This window comes from Balaenoptera borealis (assembly GCF_965194805.1).
Source record: "Balaenoptera borealis genome assembly, chromosome: 6".
Taxonomy (NCBI): domain Eukaryota; kingdom Metazoa; phylum Chordata; class Mammalia; order Artiodactyla; family Balaenopteridae; genus Balaenoptera; species Balaenoptera borealis.
In genome coordinates this window covers 63,371,019-63,393,326 of record NC_138863.1, presented here as the reverse complement: position 1 = coordinate 63,393,326, position 22,308 = coordinate 63,371,019, and the positions used below count along the sequence as shown (strand labels likewise).

General features: G+C 42.8%; 1 protein-coding gene across 1 annotated transcript in view; it reads right to left on the bottom strand.

Moving 5' to 3' along the window:
- Positions 1 to 2,331: 2,331 nt before the first annotated feature.
- The window catches only part of LRP2 (LDL receptor related protein 2), a 198,846-nt gene continuing 178,869 nt past the window's right edge, over positions 2,332 to 22,308 (bottom strand). The window contains exons 67-79 of the mRNA XM_082396835.1: positions 21,417 to 21,582; positions 19,290 to 19,418; positions 17,989 to 18,209; positions 17,032 to 17,208; positions 14,013 to 14,132; positions 12,355 to 12,445; positions 11,590 to 11,657; positions 11,285 to 11,402; positions 10,651 to 10,780; positions 9,513 to 9,620; positions 7,503 to 7,610; positions 4,310 to 4,381; positions 2,332 to 4,132 (exon numbers count right to left, since the gene is read on the bottom strand). Of these exons, the coding sequence (XP_082252961.1) occupies positions 3,971 to 4,132; positions 4,310 to 4,381; positions 7,503 to 7,610; positions 9,513 to 9,620; positions 10,651 to 10,780; positions 11,285 to 11,402; positions 11,590 to 11,657; positions 12,355 to 12,445; positions 14,013 to 14,132; positions 17,032 to 17,208; positions 17,989 to 18,209; positions 19,290 to 19,418; positions 21,417 to 21,582 (1,670 nt within the window). The 3' untranslated portion in view covers positions 2,332 to 3,970. The remainder of the gene's footprint in view (positions 4,133 to 4,309; positions 4,382 to 7,502; positions 7,611 to 9,512; positions 9,621 to 10,650; positions 10,781 to 11,284; positions 11,403 to 11,589; positions 11,658 to 12,354; positions 12,446 to 14,012; positions 14,133 to 17,031; positions 17,209 to 17,988; positions 18,210 to 19,289; positions 19,419 to 21,416; positions 21,583 to 22,308) is intronic.

The window sequence follows — 22,308 nt, the reverse complement described above, 5'->3', positions numbered from 1 at the left end:
CATGGCTACTGCAGATTCAGGGCTTACTTTGTGCCGGGCAGTGGGCTGCACACACTCTTTACATAGATTTTCACACTGATGCTCACAGGCCACCTCTCTGTTTCATAGAAGGTGCAGCTGAGCCTCGGAGATTAGCAGCAGGAGTATGACCCAGATCCCGCGATGAAAGTAATCGGTTGGGAAACTGTGCTCTTGGCAAATGACTGTCATTAGGGGACACTAGTTATCAGAGGAACAGAAATATGAGCCCTTCCTCTCTGGTCTGCACAAGGTGGGGACAGCATTCTATGACTGGTGATATTGTTAGCTAAGTGAACTCAATGACGTCGAATAGTTTCTAGAGACCCGTGTATTTTGTCTCTTATCACTTATTCCAGAATATCATGGACACAAAGTGAATGCAGAAGCTTGGTTGATTTTCATACGAAATGCTCTGAATTCACTTCCAGGAAGAGGCACAGAATTGGTGTGACTAGAAGTCCTCAGCAAGGCTGGTAAAATTCAGGAGTTGACACACCCAGGTGATTTTTTTTTTTTTTTTTTTTGATCCGCACCTTGTGATGGCCGTGGTTAGCATTACCACCAGCGGCACGAGGCAATGCTCTCCAGAGCTGGCCTTCCTTTCCCAGGCTTTTCAGACCTTTCATATACGTCCAACCTCTTTTCATTGTAAATCAACTATACTCCAATATAAAATAAAAATTAAATTAAAAAAAAAAAAGAAACACATTATCATATGTTATCCTCAGTATGACTTGTGGCTTGTGACCTTGATGAATGCAGAGGGGAAGACTGAAGAGAGGCTGAGAGTTCAAAGGACAACCCAGGGCTACAGGCTGTGAGGCCAGGGCTCTTTCCAGAATGTGCATCTCTAACCAGCTTCCTCAGACCCCTCCTTAACCCCAGGGCCTAACTAGCTCTCATCTTTGAGCCAGCCTGAGATACTCCACCTCAAAAATCAAATAATAGTGATCTTTCCCCAATTCAGGAAAAAAAAAAAAAAAAAGTTAATGGATGGAATTCTCCACTAAAAGTTCTCTCACATATTTTCCTTAAACTCATGGTCTCTTATGTCCATATGTTTGCAACTGAGTGCAACACAGGCAAGTGAGGGAGTGAGGGAGTGAATCAATGAATGAAGGAAGAAAGGAATAAATAGTAAAAAAAAAAAAAAAAAAAAAAAAAAAAATCAATGGGAAGTCCTGGACAGGTGACCAGTGTGATTTGACGGCTTCCTATGGACACACCTGCTCATGGTTGTGATCTTACATTGTGCAGTAATACACTTCTGCTAGTAAAATTGTTCCTGCTTCATGTGATGAGATGCTGAATAACATCAGCTTTTCCATCCTTTAAACAGCACCCTGTCTCCAGGTTGCCCCACCAACCTTGCACACCTTCCCACCAGCTGCTCCGACTGGAGAGAGTAAAGCAGGGGCAGGACCTGGGCTGGGAGAGCCGACCAGGGGGGCGCAACCCTCCCACTGACGCTCTGACCCGCAACTGTCAGCTCACACGGGAGAGAACAGAAACGCAGCAGCAGGCTTTCTGATTCCTTTCTGGGGAGACCCACAGATGAAGCTAAGCAGGGAACTAATTCTCGTTTTTTAAATTCCCCAGAATAATTTCTTATTGCGCTTAAGGCCTGAGACAAATATCAAAGCTGGAAATCACAACCAGTTTTGAGCTCCCTTTTACTCTGACTTCACACTTTGTGGACTGATACATCTCACGCACCCCACTGGAGCCCGAATCCCAGGCTGAACAAAACCCTCTCCAGCTGTGACCGTACTCGCTGCTCTCCCATCACAGTTAGATCCGAAATGGGAAACTGGCTGGGGGCCTAGGGTGTGAGGAAGGAAAAAGGCAGGGGGAAATGGATGAACTCTGAAAGGCAATTAAGGGGGCCGCCCGACCAGAGTTCAGGTAGAAACCTAGTTTTTTTTCTTTTTTTAAGATTTTTTTTGATGTGGACCATTTTTAAAGTCTTTATTGAATTTGTTACAGTATTGCTTCTGTTTTATGGTTTTTGATTTTTTGGCCTCAGCTCCCCGACCAGGGATCGAACCCGCACCCCCTGTGTTGGAAGGTGAAGTCTCAACCACTGGACCACCAGGGAAGTCCCAGAAACCTACAGTTCACTCTCCTGAGCTCACCCCGCCAGGCCTGTCAGGGCTGCGTGAGCTGTGGATTCCTCCCCCTCCTTCTCTCCTCCCTGAACCCTGGGCATTCCTGGTTCCCCAGCTGCCTATAGCACTCAAAGCCCCAAGCTCTCTGCACAGCAAAATACAACCGATTCATGACCCGGGCTTATGAAGCACACAGAACAAGTCTGATAAAATACACATTTATTAGAAATTTTTCAGCAGCATCATTTCCATTTGCTTCCTAATCAAAGTACATGTCAAAGTAGTTTACAATAAGCACTCAAAATATGAGCAAAATATATTTTGAGAACTCGGGAAAAAAATCATCAGTAGTACATGTTTCATCCATCCACCCATCCATTCATACACTCATTCATTCGTTGTTTTTAAAATGTGCCATATTAGCACAGAGAGCCAGGAATCCTACCTACTTAGTGTGGAAACTGTGTATTCCTGCCACGGTTCCCGCTGTGGAGACTACAGCCGCTATTCAAGAGGAGGGCTAGGCTCCTCAAAATGTATGATTTTGCCAACGACCTAAAAAAGGCTCAATAAGAACGGTTTCCCTTTCTATTCATGTTCAACTGAGGAAATAAATAGTCATCATAAGGAAATTTTCACACACAGAAAACACAAACCCAGCTGAGGCTTTGCTTAACCGGTATTTGTTTTGCACCATCCTTTATGAAGACACAGATTTGCTTTCAGTTAATTCAGCTCCTGAGCTCCAGTTTCTAGGGTAGGTGACCACCTGAGATGCCAGGCAAGGGTGTCAATCACCCTATGGTCCATCAAGTGAAAGTTCATGCAATTAGATACAAACTCTTTGCAGGACACTTACACTTAATGACATGGGACGTTCTCAGACATTAAAATTAAAGTGTTGACTTGGCAGAGAGCAAGATAACACACAGGAGACAGTGTTCTGGTTAGACAACGCAAACACGCAGAAGGGTGGGACTGAATTGTTTTTCCACCTACTGCATCACTATCATTACGCTATTCATCAGGTTACATGTAATACTGAACATTAAGTGCTGATGTGTGAAAACGGACCCAGGAGTGGCCTGGATTCCCTTCCTTGATAATTCTATAGGGACTATGAGTGGTGCCTCCTCTTCTGACATGGCTAAAGGCCCCAAGTCAATTCCTTTCTTCAATGGATCATTTTCTTTTTTTTAATTAATTAAGTAATTATATTTTTGGCTGCGTTGGGTCTTCGTTGCTGTGCGCGGGCTTTCTCTAGTTGTGGCGAGCAGGGGCTACTCTTCATTGCAGTGCACCGGTTTCTCATTGCGGTGGCCTCTCCCGTTGCAGAGCACGGGCTCTAGGCGCGTGGGTTCAGTAGTTGTGGCGCACGGGCTTAGTTGCTCCGCGGCATGTGGGATCTTCCCGGACCAGGGCTCGAACCCATGTCCCCTGCATTGGCAGGCGGATTCTCAACCACTGTGCCACCAGGGAAGTCCCAATGGATCATTTAATGTAATGATCACCAACCAATTCAGCAGATACTCTCATTAGCAAATTTAATGATGTGATAATCTTTCCAAAATTTACAAATATACAATATATTTATAGCATTACCTTCAGATAGCTTCAGTGCAAAGATATACATATAGTACATTGTGATAATTATTTGTAAAAATATGAGATGAATAAAAAAGACACACAAGGTATTGTTTCCACAAATATTTCCAACTACAGGAGTACAGGGGAAAAAATATTTTTTCAATAAAGTACTGAACGTTAATTTTTTTCATCTGTTTGTAAAAAATATATGTGCAAAAGTGTGTTTCTAATTATTCCCTAAATAGCTGGCACAGCTATGCCTCAGAGTCTTCTCTAACGAGATTTGCGGTGTCTTTAAATGTGTCTTCTGTTGCACTGTAGGTTGGACTTGGGCCTTTTTTCCAAGAAATCTTATCAGGGGGAGAAGGTGATGGAGGTGGGGTCACAGCAGCACCAACCTTTGGTTCACTCTCCATCTAAGACCACAAAGAAACAGGAATCAGCCATTTATTCCCCCGACGAGATGGGAGATGGTTTTGTGTGAAGAAGACAAATCTTGGCCAATTTGCTCAGAATCATCTGAGTGTATGCCTGATTTAGCAAGTTAATACTAAGAAAGAATGCCTGGGCTGAGAAAAATTGTTAAAAATTACCTCGGAATAGAATGGATTTTCAAAGTTGGCATTTTGTTTCGGTTTTCGTTTGAAGATATTCCACTTTGTTGCCTAAGTGAAAAGAGGAAACAGAAAACCTTCAGTAATGGAATTTTTTGGTGGGTTTCTTCCTTCTGCTTAGGTTTTAAAATTTCTTCTTACAGAGGGAGAAAGCAATTTGGGACCTGGGACCACGTGACCTGGCCCATGCAGTAAATTGTTCAATTCTTCCTCGCCTGGGCCCTGAACAGTGACTGAAACTCTTTGGGCACTTTTCATCTAATAATTTCAAAAAAGTTCCTTGATCTGAAGTGTACAGTTTACAGAATCTGTGCCCAGAGTATCTAGAAGCTTTGACAGAGCCAGGCAAGAGATTTCTTCAGGGGCTGCCTGAAAATTTAAGCAACAAGCCAGATTGTAACTCTCATTTCCTAAAACGATGTCTTGATCCTTGGTCAACTCAAACATGTTCTGTCTCGCTTCGTCATTTCCTCCTGTAATCAATAATAATAATGGCAGGAAAAACAACTAACATTTATTGAGTGCTTACTATGTGTCGGGGACTATTCCAAGAGCTTTACAAGTTTCCGACGTAATCTTCCCAAGGACTCTGTGAGGTAGATGCTCTTTTGCAGAGGAGGAAAGGCAGTCACAGCAAACTCATTTAACTAAATTGTAGATAGAGGAGTAAGCAGGGCCTCCAGGATACGGAGGTCTCAAAACTGAAGAACCCAAAGAGAAATCACCCCAGTCTATGATGAGTGGCCCCTGTCTGGCTGAAAAGCTGCCCATGGCAGCAGTGCTGGCCACGGCCCTGCTGCCGGATGTAAGGAGACAAGAGAACAGGGGATGAGGAAACAGCCTCCTTCCACAGGGCTAAGGTAGCCCACGTGCTTTATGGATTGTCTCTTGCTCTGTGAAAGTAGGGGGTCAACATGCGAAGGAGTGGGGAGCATGTGAATACAGGAGAAGTAGAAGAGGCCATTCACCCACATTTAAGTGAGCACCTACTCGGCACGAGGGCAAGATGGAGACACTCAGGTCAGAGCCCGGCCTCTGGAAACCTACACTTCAGTAGGGAAGGCTAAAACTCATTGCTTCGGTATGGAATGGCTACGTGGAGCTGAGTAACTACTAACAAGAGAAGAGCGGGTGATTTTCATTGTCGTCTCCTTGGGAAATCCAATGCATGTCGACACGACTTTTGAAAATAACAGGACTAAGTCACAGGACTTCATGTTCTTTGAGTCCTTTGAGCAGATTTATTGATGAAAGAGAAACCTGTGAGCCCCTCTGGCATATTAAGGTCAACCTAGGGTCATCCTAACCAAAGGCTTCTACTGCTTTAAGCCTCCCCTGCTGTTCTCTCAGTTCCCAGAAGGCAAAGGTCATAGAAAAATCCCTGGATGTACCATGGAGGACAGACCTTAGAGGGTCTCAGCCTCAACTGATTAAAAAAAAAGAAGAAGAGCCAATGTACTGCAAAGATGGAGATGAGAAAGAAAAGGACTATAATTGGTAAACATTCGCTCTCACTTGAAAGACTCTCTGTGTTTCTGATGACTGATGTGCAGGTCAGAGGTTGCAGCATCTCCATCACACTTCCCTTCCTGCTCAGCTGTGAGAGAACTCTGCCTAGGGAAGATCACTAGACTGGAAATGGACTGAGAAAAGATGTTGAGAATATAAAATAGATCTGGCACTGCTGTGGAGTTGAGTCAGACTTGGGGAACCAAATATGTGACATTCAAGTATTCTGGTGTCTGTGGAAAATTAGTGTTCGAAATAAACTTTTCAATGTAGCTTAAAGAAAAAAAATTCAGTCCCTTGAAAATATGAAATATGCAAAATATGAAACTGGAAATTCCTTTCTAAGACAACATTCGTGTGTGTGTGTGTGTGTGTGTGAGAGAAGGAATTAGTAAATGGAATATGAAAAGGTGGACAAAGTGACCTTTGTTATAAGCTCTTCTCATCAGCATCAATTTAGTTCAACTTTTATTTTGACGCAAATAAGCAGAACAGGAACCAATCTGTGAGGTGCTGAAAATCCAGCATGACTTTGCAGATACCAATTTTGTTTATAGATTAGGCAATTTGAGAATAGGGATTGTAAAAAGTGGTAAGGTTTCTAACTCCCCCTGGGCTTTTGTTTCTTTATATTACTTCACAGAAGTCATGGAACCTTAAAGCTGAGACATTCCAGATCCTATTGTTCTCAACTGGGAGAGCATGTTTGGGGGCCAGGGGCGGGGGAGGGAGTGATTTCTGGGATCACAATGCATTGGGTAAAACACTACTGGCACTTAGTGGACAGGGGCCAGGAATATTAAAATGTCCTGCAATGTATAGGATAGTTTTGTACCAAAAAGAACTGCCCCTCCCAATAAGCCAATAGTGCCCCCATTGAGAAACATTAAGACTCTAGTGCTCAGAGGTAAAACAGTTGCCCAGAATCAAACAGCTATATCTGAGATAGCTTCCTATGTGTCTGTTAAAACTAATGATATATTATCCATTAATATTAAGTTTTGTATCAAGTTTATTTATTGAATTTCTCTCTGTAGACAACATAGTTTACAAATTTCAAAGGGCCTGCAGACAAGATAGAGAAGCTCCATCTAGTGGTCTTTGTTTCTTTTAATCTTCTGTATTAAACACTGTGCCTGGCACATTGAGGGCAGTAATGTTCGCTGGATGGTTAGATGGAAGATGGACAGATGGATAGATGAAGAGTGTAAATTAGTGCCATCTAGTGGTGAATGTTGGTAACAAGAGTAGAGCCAAAAACAACATACATTATTAAGGGAACAAAGATATACACTGTAGAAAAATTGTATTGCACGGGAAAGGAAAAGGTCCTCTATACACATCACTGACACAGTGAGGTCTTTATTCATACTAAGTTGTTATCTCAAATTAAACGCCTCTGATTTGAAGAGGCTGGGTCCAGAAGTCTGCTGCCCTTCTTTTCTGCTTTACCTCCCATGTCACAAGGAACATCATTACCAACTCAGTGTTAGAATGTAGCTTTACTCAGTGGAAAGTTTTTCAGTTTATGATAAAATTATCTTTACTAACTGCCTATACATCTTGGGCTCTGGGAGCCTATCAGGGTCTCTCTAGTTTGCCTAGGATTAATAAACCCAGCAATTCCAAATCCCATATCATGTCGGTAGTCAGTCACTGTTACCTGAGTTTCATCAGCACTTGGGGAAGTTGGCTTTGTGTCTGGAGCTAATTCAGCAGGGTTTATGGGACTTCCATAGTTTTCGTTATACACATTTCCAGATTCAGTTACCTGTGTGCATATTGAAGGCCATTATTCAGTTTTGAAAGAATTTTTGCTATAAAGTTTCTTACCAGCTCTTTGGTTCTGTTTATCACCTTGCTCTCCCACGAACATGATCAGGCATCATTTTTATTATATGAGATGAACCCTGTGGTCCAGGAATAAACACCACTCTCGTCTCCCCAAAATCAGGAGCACCAACTACTAAGTTGTCTATCTGATGCCTTACTCTTGGGAGGCAAATACTCCCATCACTGGTCACACTCTCATGTAGTAATAGCAACTTCTACGGTGTTCTCTAGGGCCCCTTACTCCCACTGTTGACCATAGTTTTGGATAAAGGATACTCTGGTTGTATATTGGCAGCCAAATCCTAATAGAACAGTATGAATTATTTCCAACCGCATTGGTGAACTGAGAGTTTTACGTTTGGATATTTAGAATAAAATTATTAATTTCAGAGGACTGCTTAAAAGAGGTTGAATTTTTTTTTTTTTAATATTTGTTTATTTATTTATTTATGGCTGTGTTGGGTCTTCGTTTCTGTGCAAGGGCTTTCTCTAGTTGTGACAAGCGGGGGCCACTCTTCATCGCGGTGCATGGGCCTCTCACTATCGCGGCCTCTCTTGTTGCGGAGCACAGGCTCCAGACGCGTAGGCTCAGTAGTTGTGGCTCACGGGCCCAGCTGCTCCGCGGCACATGGGATCTTCCCAGACCAGGGTTCGAACCCGTGTCCCCTGCATTGGCAGGCAGATTCTCAACCACTGCGCCACCAGGGAAGCCCAAAGAGGTTGAATTTTTAAAACAAGAGGCATAATGACATTAATACCCCTCTAGATATTTTCTGTAACACTCATGTGATTCCGAGGTTCCCTCTTAAAGCACAAATTACCATGGATATATAATTAATAAATTACAGGGTAGAAATTCACCCCTTTTCCTATATTTTTACATTCACCACTTTATTTCTTCTCAAACTTGGGAATGTATTGGTAAACATGGCTTCGTTTTATTTCAAGGGAAAATGCCAAAAAACTATTTTATCATGTGATTAAAGTTTTGCTATCTGGATATTAAAGGATCAGGCAAAATGCTTTCAAGATTCAAATATTGCTGATCTTAAGAAATCTATTCATAAAATAAACATTTCTGTCTTACATTAAAATGTACTATACCTTGTGAGTTCAAAAGAAGTTTAGGTGTTAACAGTGAAACTGTATTTTGCCGAGGCCCTAGCTGTTTTGACAAAGGAAAGACAGGTTAACTAACAGTTGACAGGCACTGGAGTGGCGCTGGGGCTACTGATCTAGACCTAATGAAGAGTTCTGTTCCTTCATCCATACATCTATCTCATCTCCCTGTTCCTCGTAAAGATGAGTGAGTAATATGGCCTCATCAAAGGAAATTTATGTACCTGCCTATCAACTTCGAAGACCTTTGTACTTTCCAGAAAAGTATGGCAAGGGCAAGCAGGGAGGTCACCTCAAATCACACCCTTGTGATACCAGTCAGAACCCAGAGAGTGTGCCCAGTACCCCAAACCTCTGCATAATGACCTGACGACCATCCACTCATTCAGTTCACAGATATTTACGGAGAGCCTGTATGTGTGTGTCAGGCACAGTGTTTGCCGAGCCTCTGAATATGCACTCAGACCTCTTGCTCTGACCACTCAGGATGAAAAGGCTCTTGGTCGGCACCCCCAGAATGGCTGCCAAAACCCAGGATTCTGATTGTTTTCAGGCCTTCCGTCCTTGGGTCAGTCCTGTTACTGCAGGGAGTGAAGCTGAGGAAGCGACCAGTGTGTTTCCTTCCATGGAGGGAAGGTTGGGAGGACCCTAAAGGCACATTATTCCAAAGAACAAGATCCAGCAACAGCCAATCCTGACAGCAAGGACTGTGATTTCTCACCGGGGTTGCTGTTGGCTGAGCCACTTTGACGGCAGTGTCCCTGGAGGTGTATGTCGGGTTTTCAAATATTATGGGCGGCTTCCCCAGGTCCATGGCAAAATGTTCACTCTGATGGAGGGAAGAATAAAGATCATACCGTGCTGATCTGATTCGTACACAGAGGAGGATGTGCTCCTCACACCTGGAGGTACGCTAGGTGCTACGTCAAACTGAGGCAAAAAGAACTTGCCCCCCACCTCGCCAACAAAAGCCAACAGAGGCACAAGGCCTCCATGAGGCAAATCATTATGTAAAGTAACGTAAATGCACTAACTCCTCAGGGCAGGAGAACAAAAACACTCTTCCCTTATCCGAGTTCTCTATGGCTCCTTAAGGCAAATAACTCACTTGGGGATTGGCTTTGGACATAGAGAAAAGGGTGGGGGGGGGGGTGGAAAATGACCAAAGAGAAGAGGGAGAGGGGGAAAGAAGACAGGAGGGATAATATTGTACTTTTAGGCAGGAACAAAAAGGAAAGATTGGGGGAGGAGGCAGAATACTGGGAATGATTTCCCAACACTGATGGTAGACTTCATAGTGGATACTAGTACGTTCATAAAGTATTTGGTCCTCACAGGAGGGATTATTTTACAGATGGAGACAGAGTGATTAAGCTCCATCCCTACTATTACATACTTAGCAGGTGGCAGAGTTGTGATTTGAACCAACCACTGACTCTAAAACCACTATTTATCCCAACACTACACACTGGTGGGAAAATATATGAGACTAGGCAGCATGTTATTTCCCTGCCTCTTTCTTTAAACATACAAAAAGTCATCGAATAAAAACAGAATATCATGGTCCCTCTCTCCTGTTTCCCAAAAAACATAGATTGTTTAAGACTCCAATTAAACTTAAAACTGTTCATGATTCCAGTTCAACCATGTGGCTTAGATCAGGGGTTAATTTCAATTTCATTACTAATGTTTTTAGAGACATTTCTACAACAAACCTAATGTTTCCTAATTTTGTATAGTGAGGGTGCATACTGTATTTCATTTTTTTCTTGGTGAATTTTATTCTTTATAAAAAGTGGTTCTTTGATAAAACAGTAAAAATGATAACCTTCAAATAGTCACTTTGAAACCAAACTCACCATCGCCATTGATCTGTCAATAGCAGACTCGGGCCCCAAACCAGATACTCCAATATCCATGTTAACATCATCCCCTGATCTGAAGGTCACCCCATTTCCATTTTCAGAGGATTTGCTAAGACTGCTTAAGCTGAAAAGAAGTAATCAGTGTCTTATTATTTTTAAAAAACAATCTTTTGCAATAGGGTTCTTTCTTTGTACCTTTTCCTAGCTCTTCCTTAAACGAAAGGCTCGATTCCCACTTCGAATTTACACATCATGTATGGGAATAAATTCCCTTAGTGACCTGGAAATGTTCGAGCACATTCCCGAATGCTTGAGATCGAGGAGAGGACCAGCTGGGCACTTGCAGAAAGAAAGCCTTTTCCCTCAAACAGCCGACGCTGTTCTCCAGTGTAACCTCAACGTACAACCCTTTAGACTCTAAAATGTGATTTGTACTCAGGCTTCAGAGAAGCAATCAATTAAGACATTGTGATTTGAAGTGACTGCTTTAAGTTCAGTATTTTTTGTTTCTGCAGAATAGGTGAACAGCCTAGGATGTTTTTTTAAACTTAAAAGAAAAACTAAGTTATTTATGTGGTTACAGATCACACAGACTTCTAAAATCAATATTCCACCTAATGAAACTGACCTTGACAGCTTGGGCAGAGAAGGCAAAAGGGAGCCAGTTTTCCTATAGTGGAAAAATCCTAAAGTCGCTAAAGCTCCAATTATGATGATCAGGATGATTGTCAATAGCACGGCCGCTGCTGTCAAAGAGGGAAGAGGAAGCAAACATATGAACATGAGGAGAAGGAAAAGAGCCAGTAGTCTTAGCAATAGGGACTGGGGGCTAGAACCATTCATTCTTCAAAAACTGAGTTAAATAGAATATAGACAACACTCAATTTAGTTACCATGATGCATTCCCATGTTCCTCGTATTCTTAAAACTTACTTGTTCCGGGAGGAATGCCTTTTGAAAGCCCTATTTCACAATATTCCCCCACGTAGGTACTAGGACATCTGAAAGGAAAAGAAGAATCATTCACAAGCTGTTGCTTTCTTAGGCTCTGATTGTAATCTGACTGTGGAAATTCACTTTTGAGGGAATACCTGTGGCATCTACAGAATCAGCCTCAACAAATGAACCTACTGGTGTCTTCTCTAACCTATGGAATTCCTCCTTGGAGAGTGGAACTGGAAACCTTCATTGTGTTCTTTCCTTTGACATGCTTTCGTTAAATATCATCTTGCTCCACGTTAAGAGCTTTCTTGATAATTCTTTGCCCTCCAAATCTTTAGCCCAGGCTCTGCTCCTCGTGAGCGCCTAGCACTGTAACAGCTCTGCTGACAGCTGCTCTCCCACAATCCAATTATAATTAGCAATCTGAGGTGAGTAGGAAAATGGGGTTGTCACTCCTCTAACTCCTTGCTCCCCAAAGCGTGGCCCACAGTTCTGTGGCATCTCCCGGGAGCTTGTCAGAAATGCAGAATCCCTGTAAATGAGATGGGCATTTTTTCCAGAGCCCCAGGTGATTCTAACGCACATTATACTTTGAGAAGCACTGCCTTAGTTCTCTGTGGACTCTCCCATTGGAGGGCAAGCTGGTTATGATGTGAAAATTAGCGAACTGGCAAGGTTCTTGTACTTGTTTTTCTGGCTACTTTGAGGTCTTAAATTCCCCCCAGAAGATGCAAGACCTACAGCATTCAGACTTACTTGCATTTGGGGAGGTCATTCTCATCAAAATAGCAGTTTCCTCCATTCATACACCTGCATGGATGGGGCATGATGATAGGACTTTCGATTGCTGCAGAAAGGGAAAGCCATGCAGGCGTTAGTCAGTCGCACTCAGCAGACCCCCCTACCATGCAAACCTGCTTCAGCCCAGGGCTGGAGTGGGGAGCCCATGTGATGGGGCAGCTAATTAGTCTCCCTTTTAAATGTCACCTTCCCCTTAAGTCAGATGAATTTCTTTATCAATAAGGTCTTGGGGAGTAACATACGTTTGGTAGGAAAAAAAAAGGCAGTTTATAGCATTTCCCCCTCCCAAAACAGTGGTGAGATGCTAGACTCCAGAATATATACTAATAGTTAAAAAGGACATTGTGGTAAAGGAAATCTCTTAGGACATTGACATTTTCTTTTGAAGTTTTCAGAATTCTTCTCTTTGAACCCAGTTGAAATCAAGAATTCAACTTAGGCACACCCCGAAACTTCCACTAAAGGCTCTGAAGCGTCAGCAATCCGTTCATCAATAAACGGACACGTAGACAGATAAATAGACGCTTAATGGACAGCTGGTTGGAGATCTCCTCATTTTTTAAGACCTTCAAAATTGCCTTTGCTGAAGATTGTAATCTTGCCAATATTTCCCCAGTAGCATTGGGATAAGAGTGGGGATAGGGGAAGGGGAGGGGGCAGTTTTTACTTGCTGAGTTCATGCTTTAAACCTGCCAACTTTTCAGCCTGGTTGGGAAGTCAACAGGAGGTGCCTTGTTTAACCGCTTGCGCCCCCTGGTGGCAGAACATGGTTACGCCTCTTCATTTCCCCATCAGCTAAAGCAGGGGGAAGGGCCCAAGGATGTGAGCCATAAAATGGGCCACTAGTGAACAGCAGGATGATTTTCCAACACCTTTATCAAGCATTGGATACTAGTTAGGGACACTAACTAGTTACTCCCTATGGCTTATTAACTCCTTAATTTAAAAGAGTCACTGAAGAAAGGTCTTGCCAAGAATAGATCATCTATAGCATTTGGGACGAGAGTTAAACCACTGCTTACTTACTTACTTACTTCCAGCTTCCATCTCCCAAGAGCATAAGGTACATTTTAAAACATGGCGCTTTTTCAATTGTCCAAACTTTGAAATGAGCGTGTGGGAAAACCAGTGAACCTCCTCTAGGCCTCCCCTCCGTACTGGATAAGCGCCCCCGTCCCATCTCAGGAGCCTGGCTCTCCACCTTGAGGAGCTCTCGTTAAGACTGAATAGATTCTGGGGCGATTGGGATCCAGTATGGGGTGGAGAAAGGAGGAAGAGGCCTTACAGAAAACTCACTCTTCAAAATGTCTTTATAGGCAACACAACAGTCGATTTAGGGGCACTGGATCTGAATCTCTGCAGATTTTGGCAAATAATTCTCAGAAATCATTGGAACACAAGATCTGTTTGGCCCCTTAAGTCCCACTCAGCTCTGTTCATATTTTCCATATCTCCCATCCCTCTTTCTAGCCATCCCCACTCTATTCTGCAAGAGACCAGTAAACAGGGATTCTTCATGCTCCTGAAAAAGGTGAAGCACGGGTAAGGGAACCTACTAACGAAGGCAAAGGAGCTCTCCCAGGCCCCCATGGCTGCCCAGGCAGTGTCCCTACCTGCATCACACTCAGTGACGCTCCCTTCTATAAATTTGGAGCCTTGGGGACAGGCACAGGTGTATCCCTCAGGTCTCAGAAGGCAAAGGTGGCTGCAGACCTTTTTACAGCGGTTGGGCACTGGAAAAGCAGAAGAGAACAGTGGTTAGTTTCTGAGGAGGGAACGAATACCCCAGCCAAGGACATGCACACCCACTGAGTTGTGGCCAGGTGACATCAGAGCCCAGGCAGCATCCCAACACCTTTAAGCCGTGTGCCACCTGGCAACTCACCTTCATTTACACTACCTTCCCCTGCCACCCCACCAAAGTGGCACAGTCCCGCCCCGTGCCTTCCATCCTACTTCTGTACCCCTCACATTTTCTTCTGGCGTCATTTATCTCCCCTTTTGCTCTGGCAGGTTTGGAAGGCAGGTGTCTGTCTGGTTCACTGCATGACCTCAAAAACCAATCAGCACTAAGCAATTTGAGATATTTCTAAAAGGTCAGTAAGACCCCATTTTATATCAAGACTTGTCATCACCCAAATTTGGATAGATCATAAAGTGTGGCCCAGCCAAAGCATACATTGGATGTGATTTCCACCCCTGCTCTCCACAGAGAACTTTCTTCTGGGCTTCACTTTCATTATTTGCAAGATTAGGGAATTTAGAGCTATGATTATCAGAATCACCTGGGAGCTATTCACAATGATTGATGCTCTGTCACAGAAATCCAGATTCAAATCGCTCTGGGATGGAACTCAAGTATTACCATTAAAAGCGCCTCAGGTAATTCTAGAGTCTTCTGAACACTAGCTTAGCATATATTATGATTTATCCAAGGATTAGGTCATCTCTAAATTCCTTCTCAGACTAACATTCTATAATCCTGATTCTCTGTCATGCAAAAACGTGACCATGGACGAGGCATGGCTGTAAAAAGCCTCACTCAAAACCTGGCCCATGACCATTCCTTCAGCTCTCTAGAGCACAGCTTTCAAATTTTAATGTCGTACAAATAACCTGTGGAATCAGATTCAAGAGGGCTGGGATGGGGCCTGAGAGTCTGCGCTTCCAACCAGCCCCCGTATTGCACCAATGCTCCTGGTCCATGGCCCACACTTTGAGTAGAGCAGGGATTCTCACAATGTTGTTCCTGACCCAGCAACATCAGCATCCCCTGGGAACTTGTCAGAAATGCAAATTCTTAGGCCACCTCAGGCATATTAAGTCAGAAACTCCTCAGGTGGGACCCAGCAAGGCGTGTTCAACAGCTCTCTAGACGTTTCTGACACGTGCTAAAATTGGAGAGCGATTGGTCCAGAGTAAATGCTAATCTGGCACAGCTGGGCTGAGTCTCTGGCCTACTCATCAATCAACACTTTGCAAAGGAGGCTCAGAGTATCAGCTGGCTGAGATGCTTTTCAGGGAAAGTCTCCAGATTTTCCTCTGCCTGACTCCTGGGCCGTCCTCTGTACAGGGGCTGGAGGGGGCTCCGCAGGTATACTGGGCTCTCCCCTCCTGCCCTTGAAACTGCCAAACATAAGAGCTGCAGGAGCATTTAGGACACAAGAGCTATTGTATCAGTGGGATCTGGAATGTTCTGGAGAAGGTCTGGAGAAGGGTAATCACTACCAGCAACACAAGGGGGCTAATCCCTAGAAAAGGCATTAGCCGCCAGTGTAATCTCCTGGGAGCCTCCGTTCTGCACTTCAATTTGTCAAGACTGATTCAGGCTCTCAGAGTATCAGAGAACTCAGGGGGACCTCAGGCTCCACATCTGTTTCACATGCAGGGATCAGAAGGGAGGTGACTTGTCAAAGGCCACACAGCCACAGAATGCAATCTGGAATTGGGTACACTGATAGCTGGACCAGAACAGAAAGGTGCTGAGCTTTGGGGTGAATGGCATTGAGTTTAAAAACCATTTCTGGGTTTAAAGCTTATCTGCTGGTTGTGTGACTTGGGTGCACCAGTTACTAAATCTTTCCTATTGTCAGTTTCCTTATTTGTGAGATGAGAATTAAACCTCTTTATAAGTTTGGGAGAAGATTAATTGAAGGAGCAGATGTCTGGGTTAATCCTGAAGACAGAATCTGACATATAGAACTTAATAAAAGTCTATTTCCTCTCCTCACTTCAAAAATGTCCTTTCCTCACTATACATTATTGATACTCTATAAAATAGACAACTGGTGGGAACATACTGTATAGCACAGGGAACTCTACCTAATACACTGTGGTAACCTAAATGGGAAGGAAGTCCAAAAGGGAGGGGATATCTGTATGAGGATGGCTGATTCATTTTGTTGTGCAGTGGAAGCTAACACAACATTGTAAAGCAACCATACTCCAATAAAAATTAATTTTAAAAAAGGAAGATATTTCCAAAAAAAAGATTTGATAGAATATTTTGATATATAATTACCTATATCTGAAATAAAAATCATTAAAGACATCAGTGAATAAAAATGTGCCCACGGGAAAAAAAAAATGTCCTTTCCCTTTCACGTTACTCCACACAATGATGAAGGATGAATTAGAACACAGGTAACCTGAGGAAGCAGGACCCAGAACTCAGAAAATGAGAAAGAAGGGAGGATGCAGAAACGCATCCTTTAAGCTTTAAGCTAAGGCTCGCATAACTCAGGATGACTTGACTAGCCTGGCCTTGCAATTCCTAGAGTGGGTAAGACTTCCGATGTCCACGAAGCCTATTACGTGACTTGTCAACCCAACTCACACTTAGCAGGGGGTCTGACACCTACTGGATTCTGTGGCCTAAGAGTACAACCCCACAACTCCAAGCAGCAACAAGGACTGAAGTATTTTACTCCATATCTGCTGGTGGTGTGCATCATTTCATTCGACCTCCAATTTTATCTTCTTTGGTCAAAACGGTTAAAATACACACAGACACAGACACAGACACACACACACACACACACGTTTCAGGCACAGGGAGATCAGCCTATTATTATCCACCACCATTTTCCAAAAAAACTACAGCCATTAATTTGAAATAAGGTTGGTGACTACCTGACTGATTATATCTCCATTGATGGAAGATTCGAACTTGCGTGAGCCAAGGGTTCACTACCAGCAATTTCTCTTTCTCGTCTCGCCCGAATTTATCTTGGATCCATACTTCTCCCTTATCCTTAGATGTCCAGTATAACTGGCTCTCGAAGATGTCCAGACTATAAGGGGTCATTGCTGTTCACCCACAGGGGAAAAGCAAAACAAAACAAGGTTACTGAAAAGAAGATACCTGAGCCCCACTTCTATGTCAGAAGTCAAACTGCTTGGATCAATCTCTTAGGCAACGCCTTAAAATTCCAGCAACATTCAGGCAGACTCTCTGTACACACGACCATGAAAGTGTGCTGCACCAGGAGATCAAGATGACAGAAATTAAAACAGATCAATGCCTACTGACTGACACCAATTATAGGGGACTCGCTCACTTTCAAGTTGCTGATTTTATTTTATTTTTAGAAAACAATCTGTATGGCAGAGATCTTTTTTTTCTGTGAACATAAGACACCACTTATCAGAAAAACCTGTTACGTGCTGGATTGTTGCAGTTCTGTAGAGTCTAGATAAGAAAACAAAATGCTTCTCTCCTAGATGTTTCCAGTTGTGCATAAAAAGCAATCTAGCACATTAAAAACTAATGTACCTAGAAGTGGTTAGACACGGATTACCATTGGAACACATGATGGTCATCTCAGAGCAACCTAACAAGAAACGGTTATTTCAACATCTGCTGCTGACAGCAGGTTTTTTTAATTCTACAAAAAGGACAAAAAGGACTTAATAATTGCTAATAGATTCATTTGCATTTAAATCAGCAGCTGGGAGCTGGGCAGAGTGCTATCTAAGAAACTATAAAAAGCATCTCCTAAGATTAGGGTTCCTCCTTACGAAAATGGGCAAAGAGACTGGAAGTACATTAATTATTTAATATATGAAATTCTAAGTGAAATTTCTAACCTGCAATTGCAACAATTCTCCTATCGGTCCCATCATATTTGATGGTTTCAATAACGTCCTCCTTGAGGTCACTCCAGTAGATCCGGTCACCATTCACATAATCTATACAAAGGCCGGTTGGCCAACCGAGGTCCTCCTGAACCAGGACTTTCCGACGCTGCCCATCCATCCAAGCAGACTCGATTTTAGGTTCTTTGCCCCAGTCAGTCCAGTACATAAACCTGTAACAGAAGGTTTCCTCATGGCAGCATTTCATCTAGTGGAGAAATCAACTGGTTTTCAAAGAGGCTTGGGTCCTAAATGATGCTATTTTTATACTTTACACAAGACAGGGAGAGAAAGGGGGGAGCCTGTGCATCTGTGATCTATCCTTCCTGAGAACTGCACTTTCCCAATAGAAACTGGCCAGCCCTGTCCAAAGATATATATCCAGACCTTTAAAAATATATAATCACGAAAGCTGTTCATTCTTCAAAAAATATTTCTTGAATGCCCGCTGTGTGAGAAGCCACTATCCTGTGTTTGGAACGTATCAGAGAACAAAACAGATTCCTTCCCTCATGGAGCTTACATTCTAACTCTTTGAAAAGGTATTACTTTGCATGCAATTAATACTTAATTGTAGAAGAACTGAGTAGACCAGGGACTGTACCCTTTAAACACCTAGAAAGGATCAGGCAGGCAAGATAAATGGGTGGAACAGGGCAGTTATGAATGTAGAGTGATGGGCAAACACCGCATCAAGCAAAGCCCTGTCTAAGAGTTCTAGGCAATACCACATCAAGGAAAGCATACCTACCTAACTTTACCAGTTCTTCTGATTTTTCAAGCCAAAAATACAAATATTTATTTTTAATTTAAATGTTATCTACTAAGTTTACAAAAAAAAAAGCAAAAAACTTGAAGCTCTGTGAAGTTCAAGTCCAATAAGTGTATGGGCCATATTTAGCCCATCAGCCACCACTTTGCAATGTCTAGTCTAAACCAATCATCAGGTGTTGCTCAGTCCTTAAATTCTGTTGAGAAATGTGTGGGTTTTAGACAAACTGGGCTGTGGAAAAAGTGTGGCCAAAGGCCTTCCCCTGACACAGTGTCCATCTTCTGAAGCCTGTTTTGTCCTAAGTGATCTTTAGGGCATATTATAATTCTTGAAAATAGTCATAGGTGCCACTCAAAAAAGTCCAAGGACAATTTCAGTACAATTAGGAAAAAATAATCAGGAAAAAATAATTGAAGATATAATTTTTCTGAGAATCCAGTGGAAAATATCTAGAACATTAAGGACTCCTTCAAGGACTTACCCTAGTTTGGGATTCACAACTATTGCAGCTGGTTGGTCCAGTTGAGCGGAAATCAGCCACTTTCTGTACCTTCCATCAAGTTCAGCCACCTCGATCCGTTGACTCCTGGCATCTGACCAGTAAATATGCCTGAATTTAGAGAGACAAAGTTAAACAATTGAAAAGTCTAGACTGGAATTCTGGGGAAGAGGTGTGAAGATGAGAGCATTTAGTCTGGAAGTTCTGGCCAACAAGACAGCTACTCAGACACCAGTGATGAGAGCACAGCCTCCCTCTCTCAGGAATGCCCCAATCTCTTCAGCCAAGGGGACAACTGTAGAAAGTTACAAGTGATGGGGTGTCGGATGAAGGGGATATTCAGCCAAAGCAGCTGTATCAGCCAGGATTGGTAATGATGATGAACCTCACATCTGGCATTATTATGAGACAATTGCTTCTAGGAGTTGTGAGGCACTGTTGGCCTTTCATTCTGACTGCCTGTGAGTTGGCTTCCTCCTCAGCCAAGAGCCAATTGGAATCACTAGGAATCTGGCATCAGCTCCAAGGATGAGTGGAAATAGCCATTCAAAATAACAAACTCAGAAAAGCCATCCTGCCCTTACTCCATCCCTAAGGCTTCAGGTCTCAGTCTCTTAAAAGCAGAAAGAGTTCCAGTAGTTGCTTAAATTTACTCATTCATTAAGGCTGAGAAAGAGGTAAAACTTCAAACAAGAAGACAGATCTTGGGACTTCTCTGGTGGTGCAGTGGTTAAGAATCCGCCTGCCAATGCAGGGGACATGGGTTCGAGCCCTGGTCTGGGAAGATCCCACATGCCACGGAGCAACTAAGCCCGTGTGCCACAACTACTGAGCCTGTGCTCTAGAGTCCGCGAGCCACAACTACTGAAGCCCATGAGCCACAACTACTGAAGCCCACACGCCTACAGCCCGTTCCGCAACAAGAGAAGCGACTGCAATGAGAAGCCCGTGCACTGCCAACGAAGAGTAGCCCCCGCTCGCTGCAACTAGAGAAAGCCCGCTCCCAGCAACAAAGAGCCAACACAGCCATAAATTAATTAATTAATTAATTAATTTAAAAAGAAAAAGAAGACAGATCTGCCATTGCCTGGTTGGTTTGAAGAAGGAAGTGCTAAAGTCTAGAGTTTCCAGTTCATGATTCTCTGAGGTCTTGTTTCCTGACAGAAGTTGCTGAAATGAGTCTCCTGTTATGCTGCAGGCACAGTGGGACCTACCTAACTTCTGTAGAGATGCTCAAGTCTTCCAAGAGCACCAGACAAGTGAGTGAAAAGGTGAAAATTAATTAATAGTACAAAGGATTCTCTGTTCTCCCAGAGTGCAGCAAACATTTTCCTTTATTAGTTCATTTCAAGGACATAAGAGGTTCTACAAATGGTTGAATTCTGATTGTAATGTAATCACTTTCCCACAAACGTCATTCCAACCCAAGGCTCTTCCTTGAAGAAGGAGCTTATTAATTTTTCCACATCAGTTTGCCTCTCATGCATGTATCTGATGACAAATCTACTCAAGGTTCTTATTTAGGTATCATCCAAAATGTCTGGCTCTGGTCCCTGAAGTTCTAGAAGGTGTAGAAGAGCAGACTGAAGCTAACAGCTCTATTAACTCAAACCCAAAGATTAAACAGGGAAGTCAAATTTCCAATCTGTTTAGACAACATAGCCTCCCAAAAACACAACATGTGGATTGTTCCTCCTCAAAATAATACCATAAAGGAACATGTTTCATCTCAACTGCTTTGCTGGTAGAATGTAAGGCTGTCCCATTTCTTCACAAAATGAACAGCACTGCCATACTGAAAGTTCATTTTGGAATCCAGAACTCTGTTGGCAAGAATGCTCTCCTAGATAAAATATAAAATCTTGACCTCGGGGCTTTCCCAAAATTTTCATGGCACACATAGAATATAGGAAGTGATGATGTTTATATGACACAATGGGGAAGCAGAGGTAGTTGCTGAGGCTACAGGAAGCCCAGGCATCACCCAGCTGCCCCTGAGGCTGAGTGTGCCCATAATCGGGGCCAGTTTAACTCATGCGCCATGGTGAGCAGAGGGGAGCTCTGGCCAGGAAAATAGAATAGGCAAGAGGAGAATGAAGCTAAACTTACCTTCCAACCCAGTCCACTGCTAATCCATCTGGCTGCACTATATATTTCAGATCCAGGTTAACTTCCTTCACGGGATTATTGTTGCCAGATTCAAAGTTGGGGATGTAGGCACGTTTGATAGCACCAAAATTAGAGCCGTGCCCTAGCACAGTGTAATATACAACACCTGCGGAGGCAAGACACACAGGTCAGTTTCCTGTTAGGAACACCAGGTAAGGGAGGAACTGGGTCTAATCAGGTGAAGTACTGTTCATTCATTGACACCTCTACCTCTTCGGTGTTCCTATAATACTAATAATTCAATTCAACCAGTATGATCAAACCTCAAAATCTATCATACTTGAGCTATTAGCTACAAATGCTTCCATTGATAACTTATTGATACTTAGTCCTCTCTATTTGAAGGTAATCCATTAAAATATATTTCAGCCTATTTACCCCCATTAGGATCACGTTCTAGTTTCCAAAACAGAACATATAGATAAACCAGGGGCAAATTGTTAAGAGTTTGAGTGCATACTAGCAATAAAGGAGCTGTGTAGATGAGAAGTCTTATTTTATGTATAGACTAAAGGATATTGGACAGCAGGCATTTTAAAAAGCATAGGAAGAAGGAGACGCAAGAGGGAGGGGATATGGGGATATATGTATACATATAGCTGATTCACTTTGCTATACAGCAGAAACTAACACAACATTGTAAAGCAATTATACTCCAATAAAGATGTTTAAAAAAAAAAAAAGCATAGGAAGACTATGACTTTCAAGGCACATACTTTCCTAGGTATGAACCATTCTTTTTTTTATTTTTTAAGATTTTTTTGATGTGGGCCATTTTAAAGTCTTTACTGAATTTATTATGATACTGCTTCTGTTTTATGTTTTGGTTTTT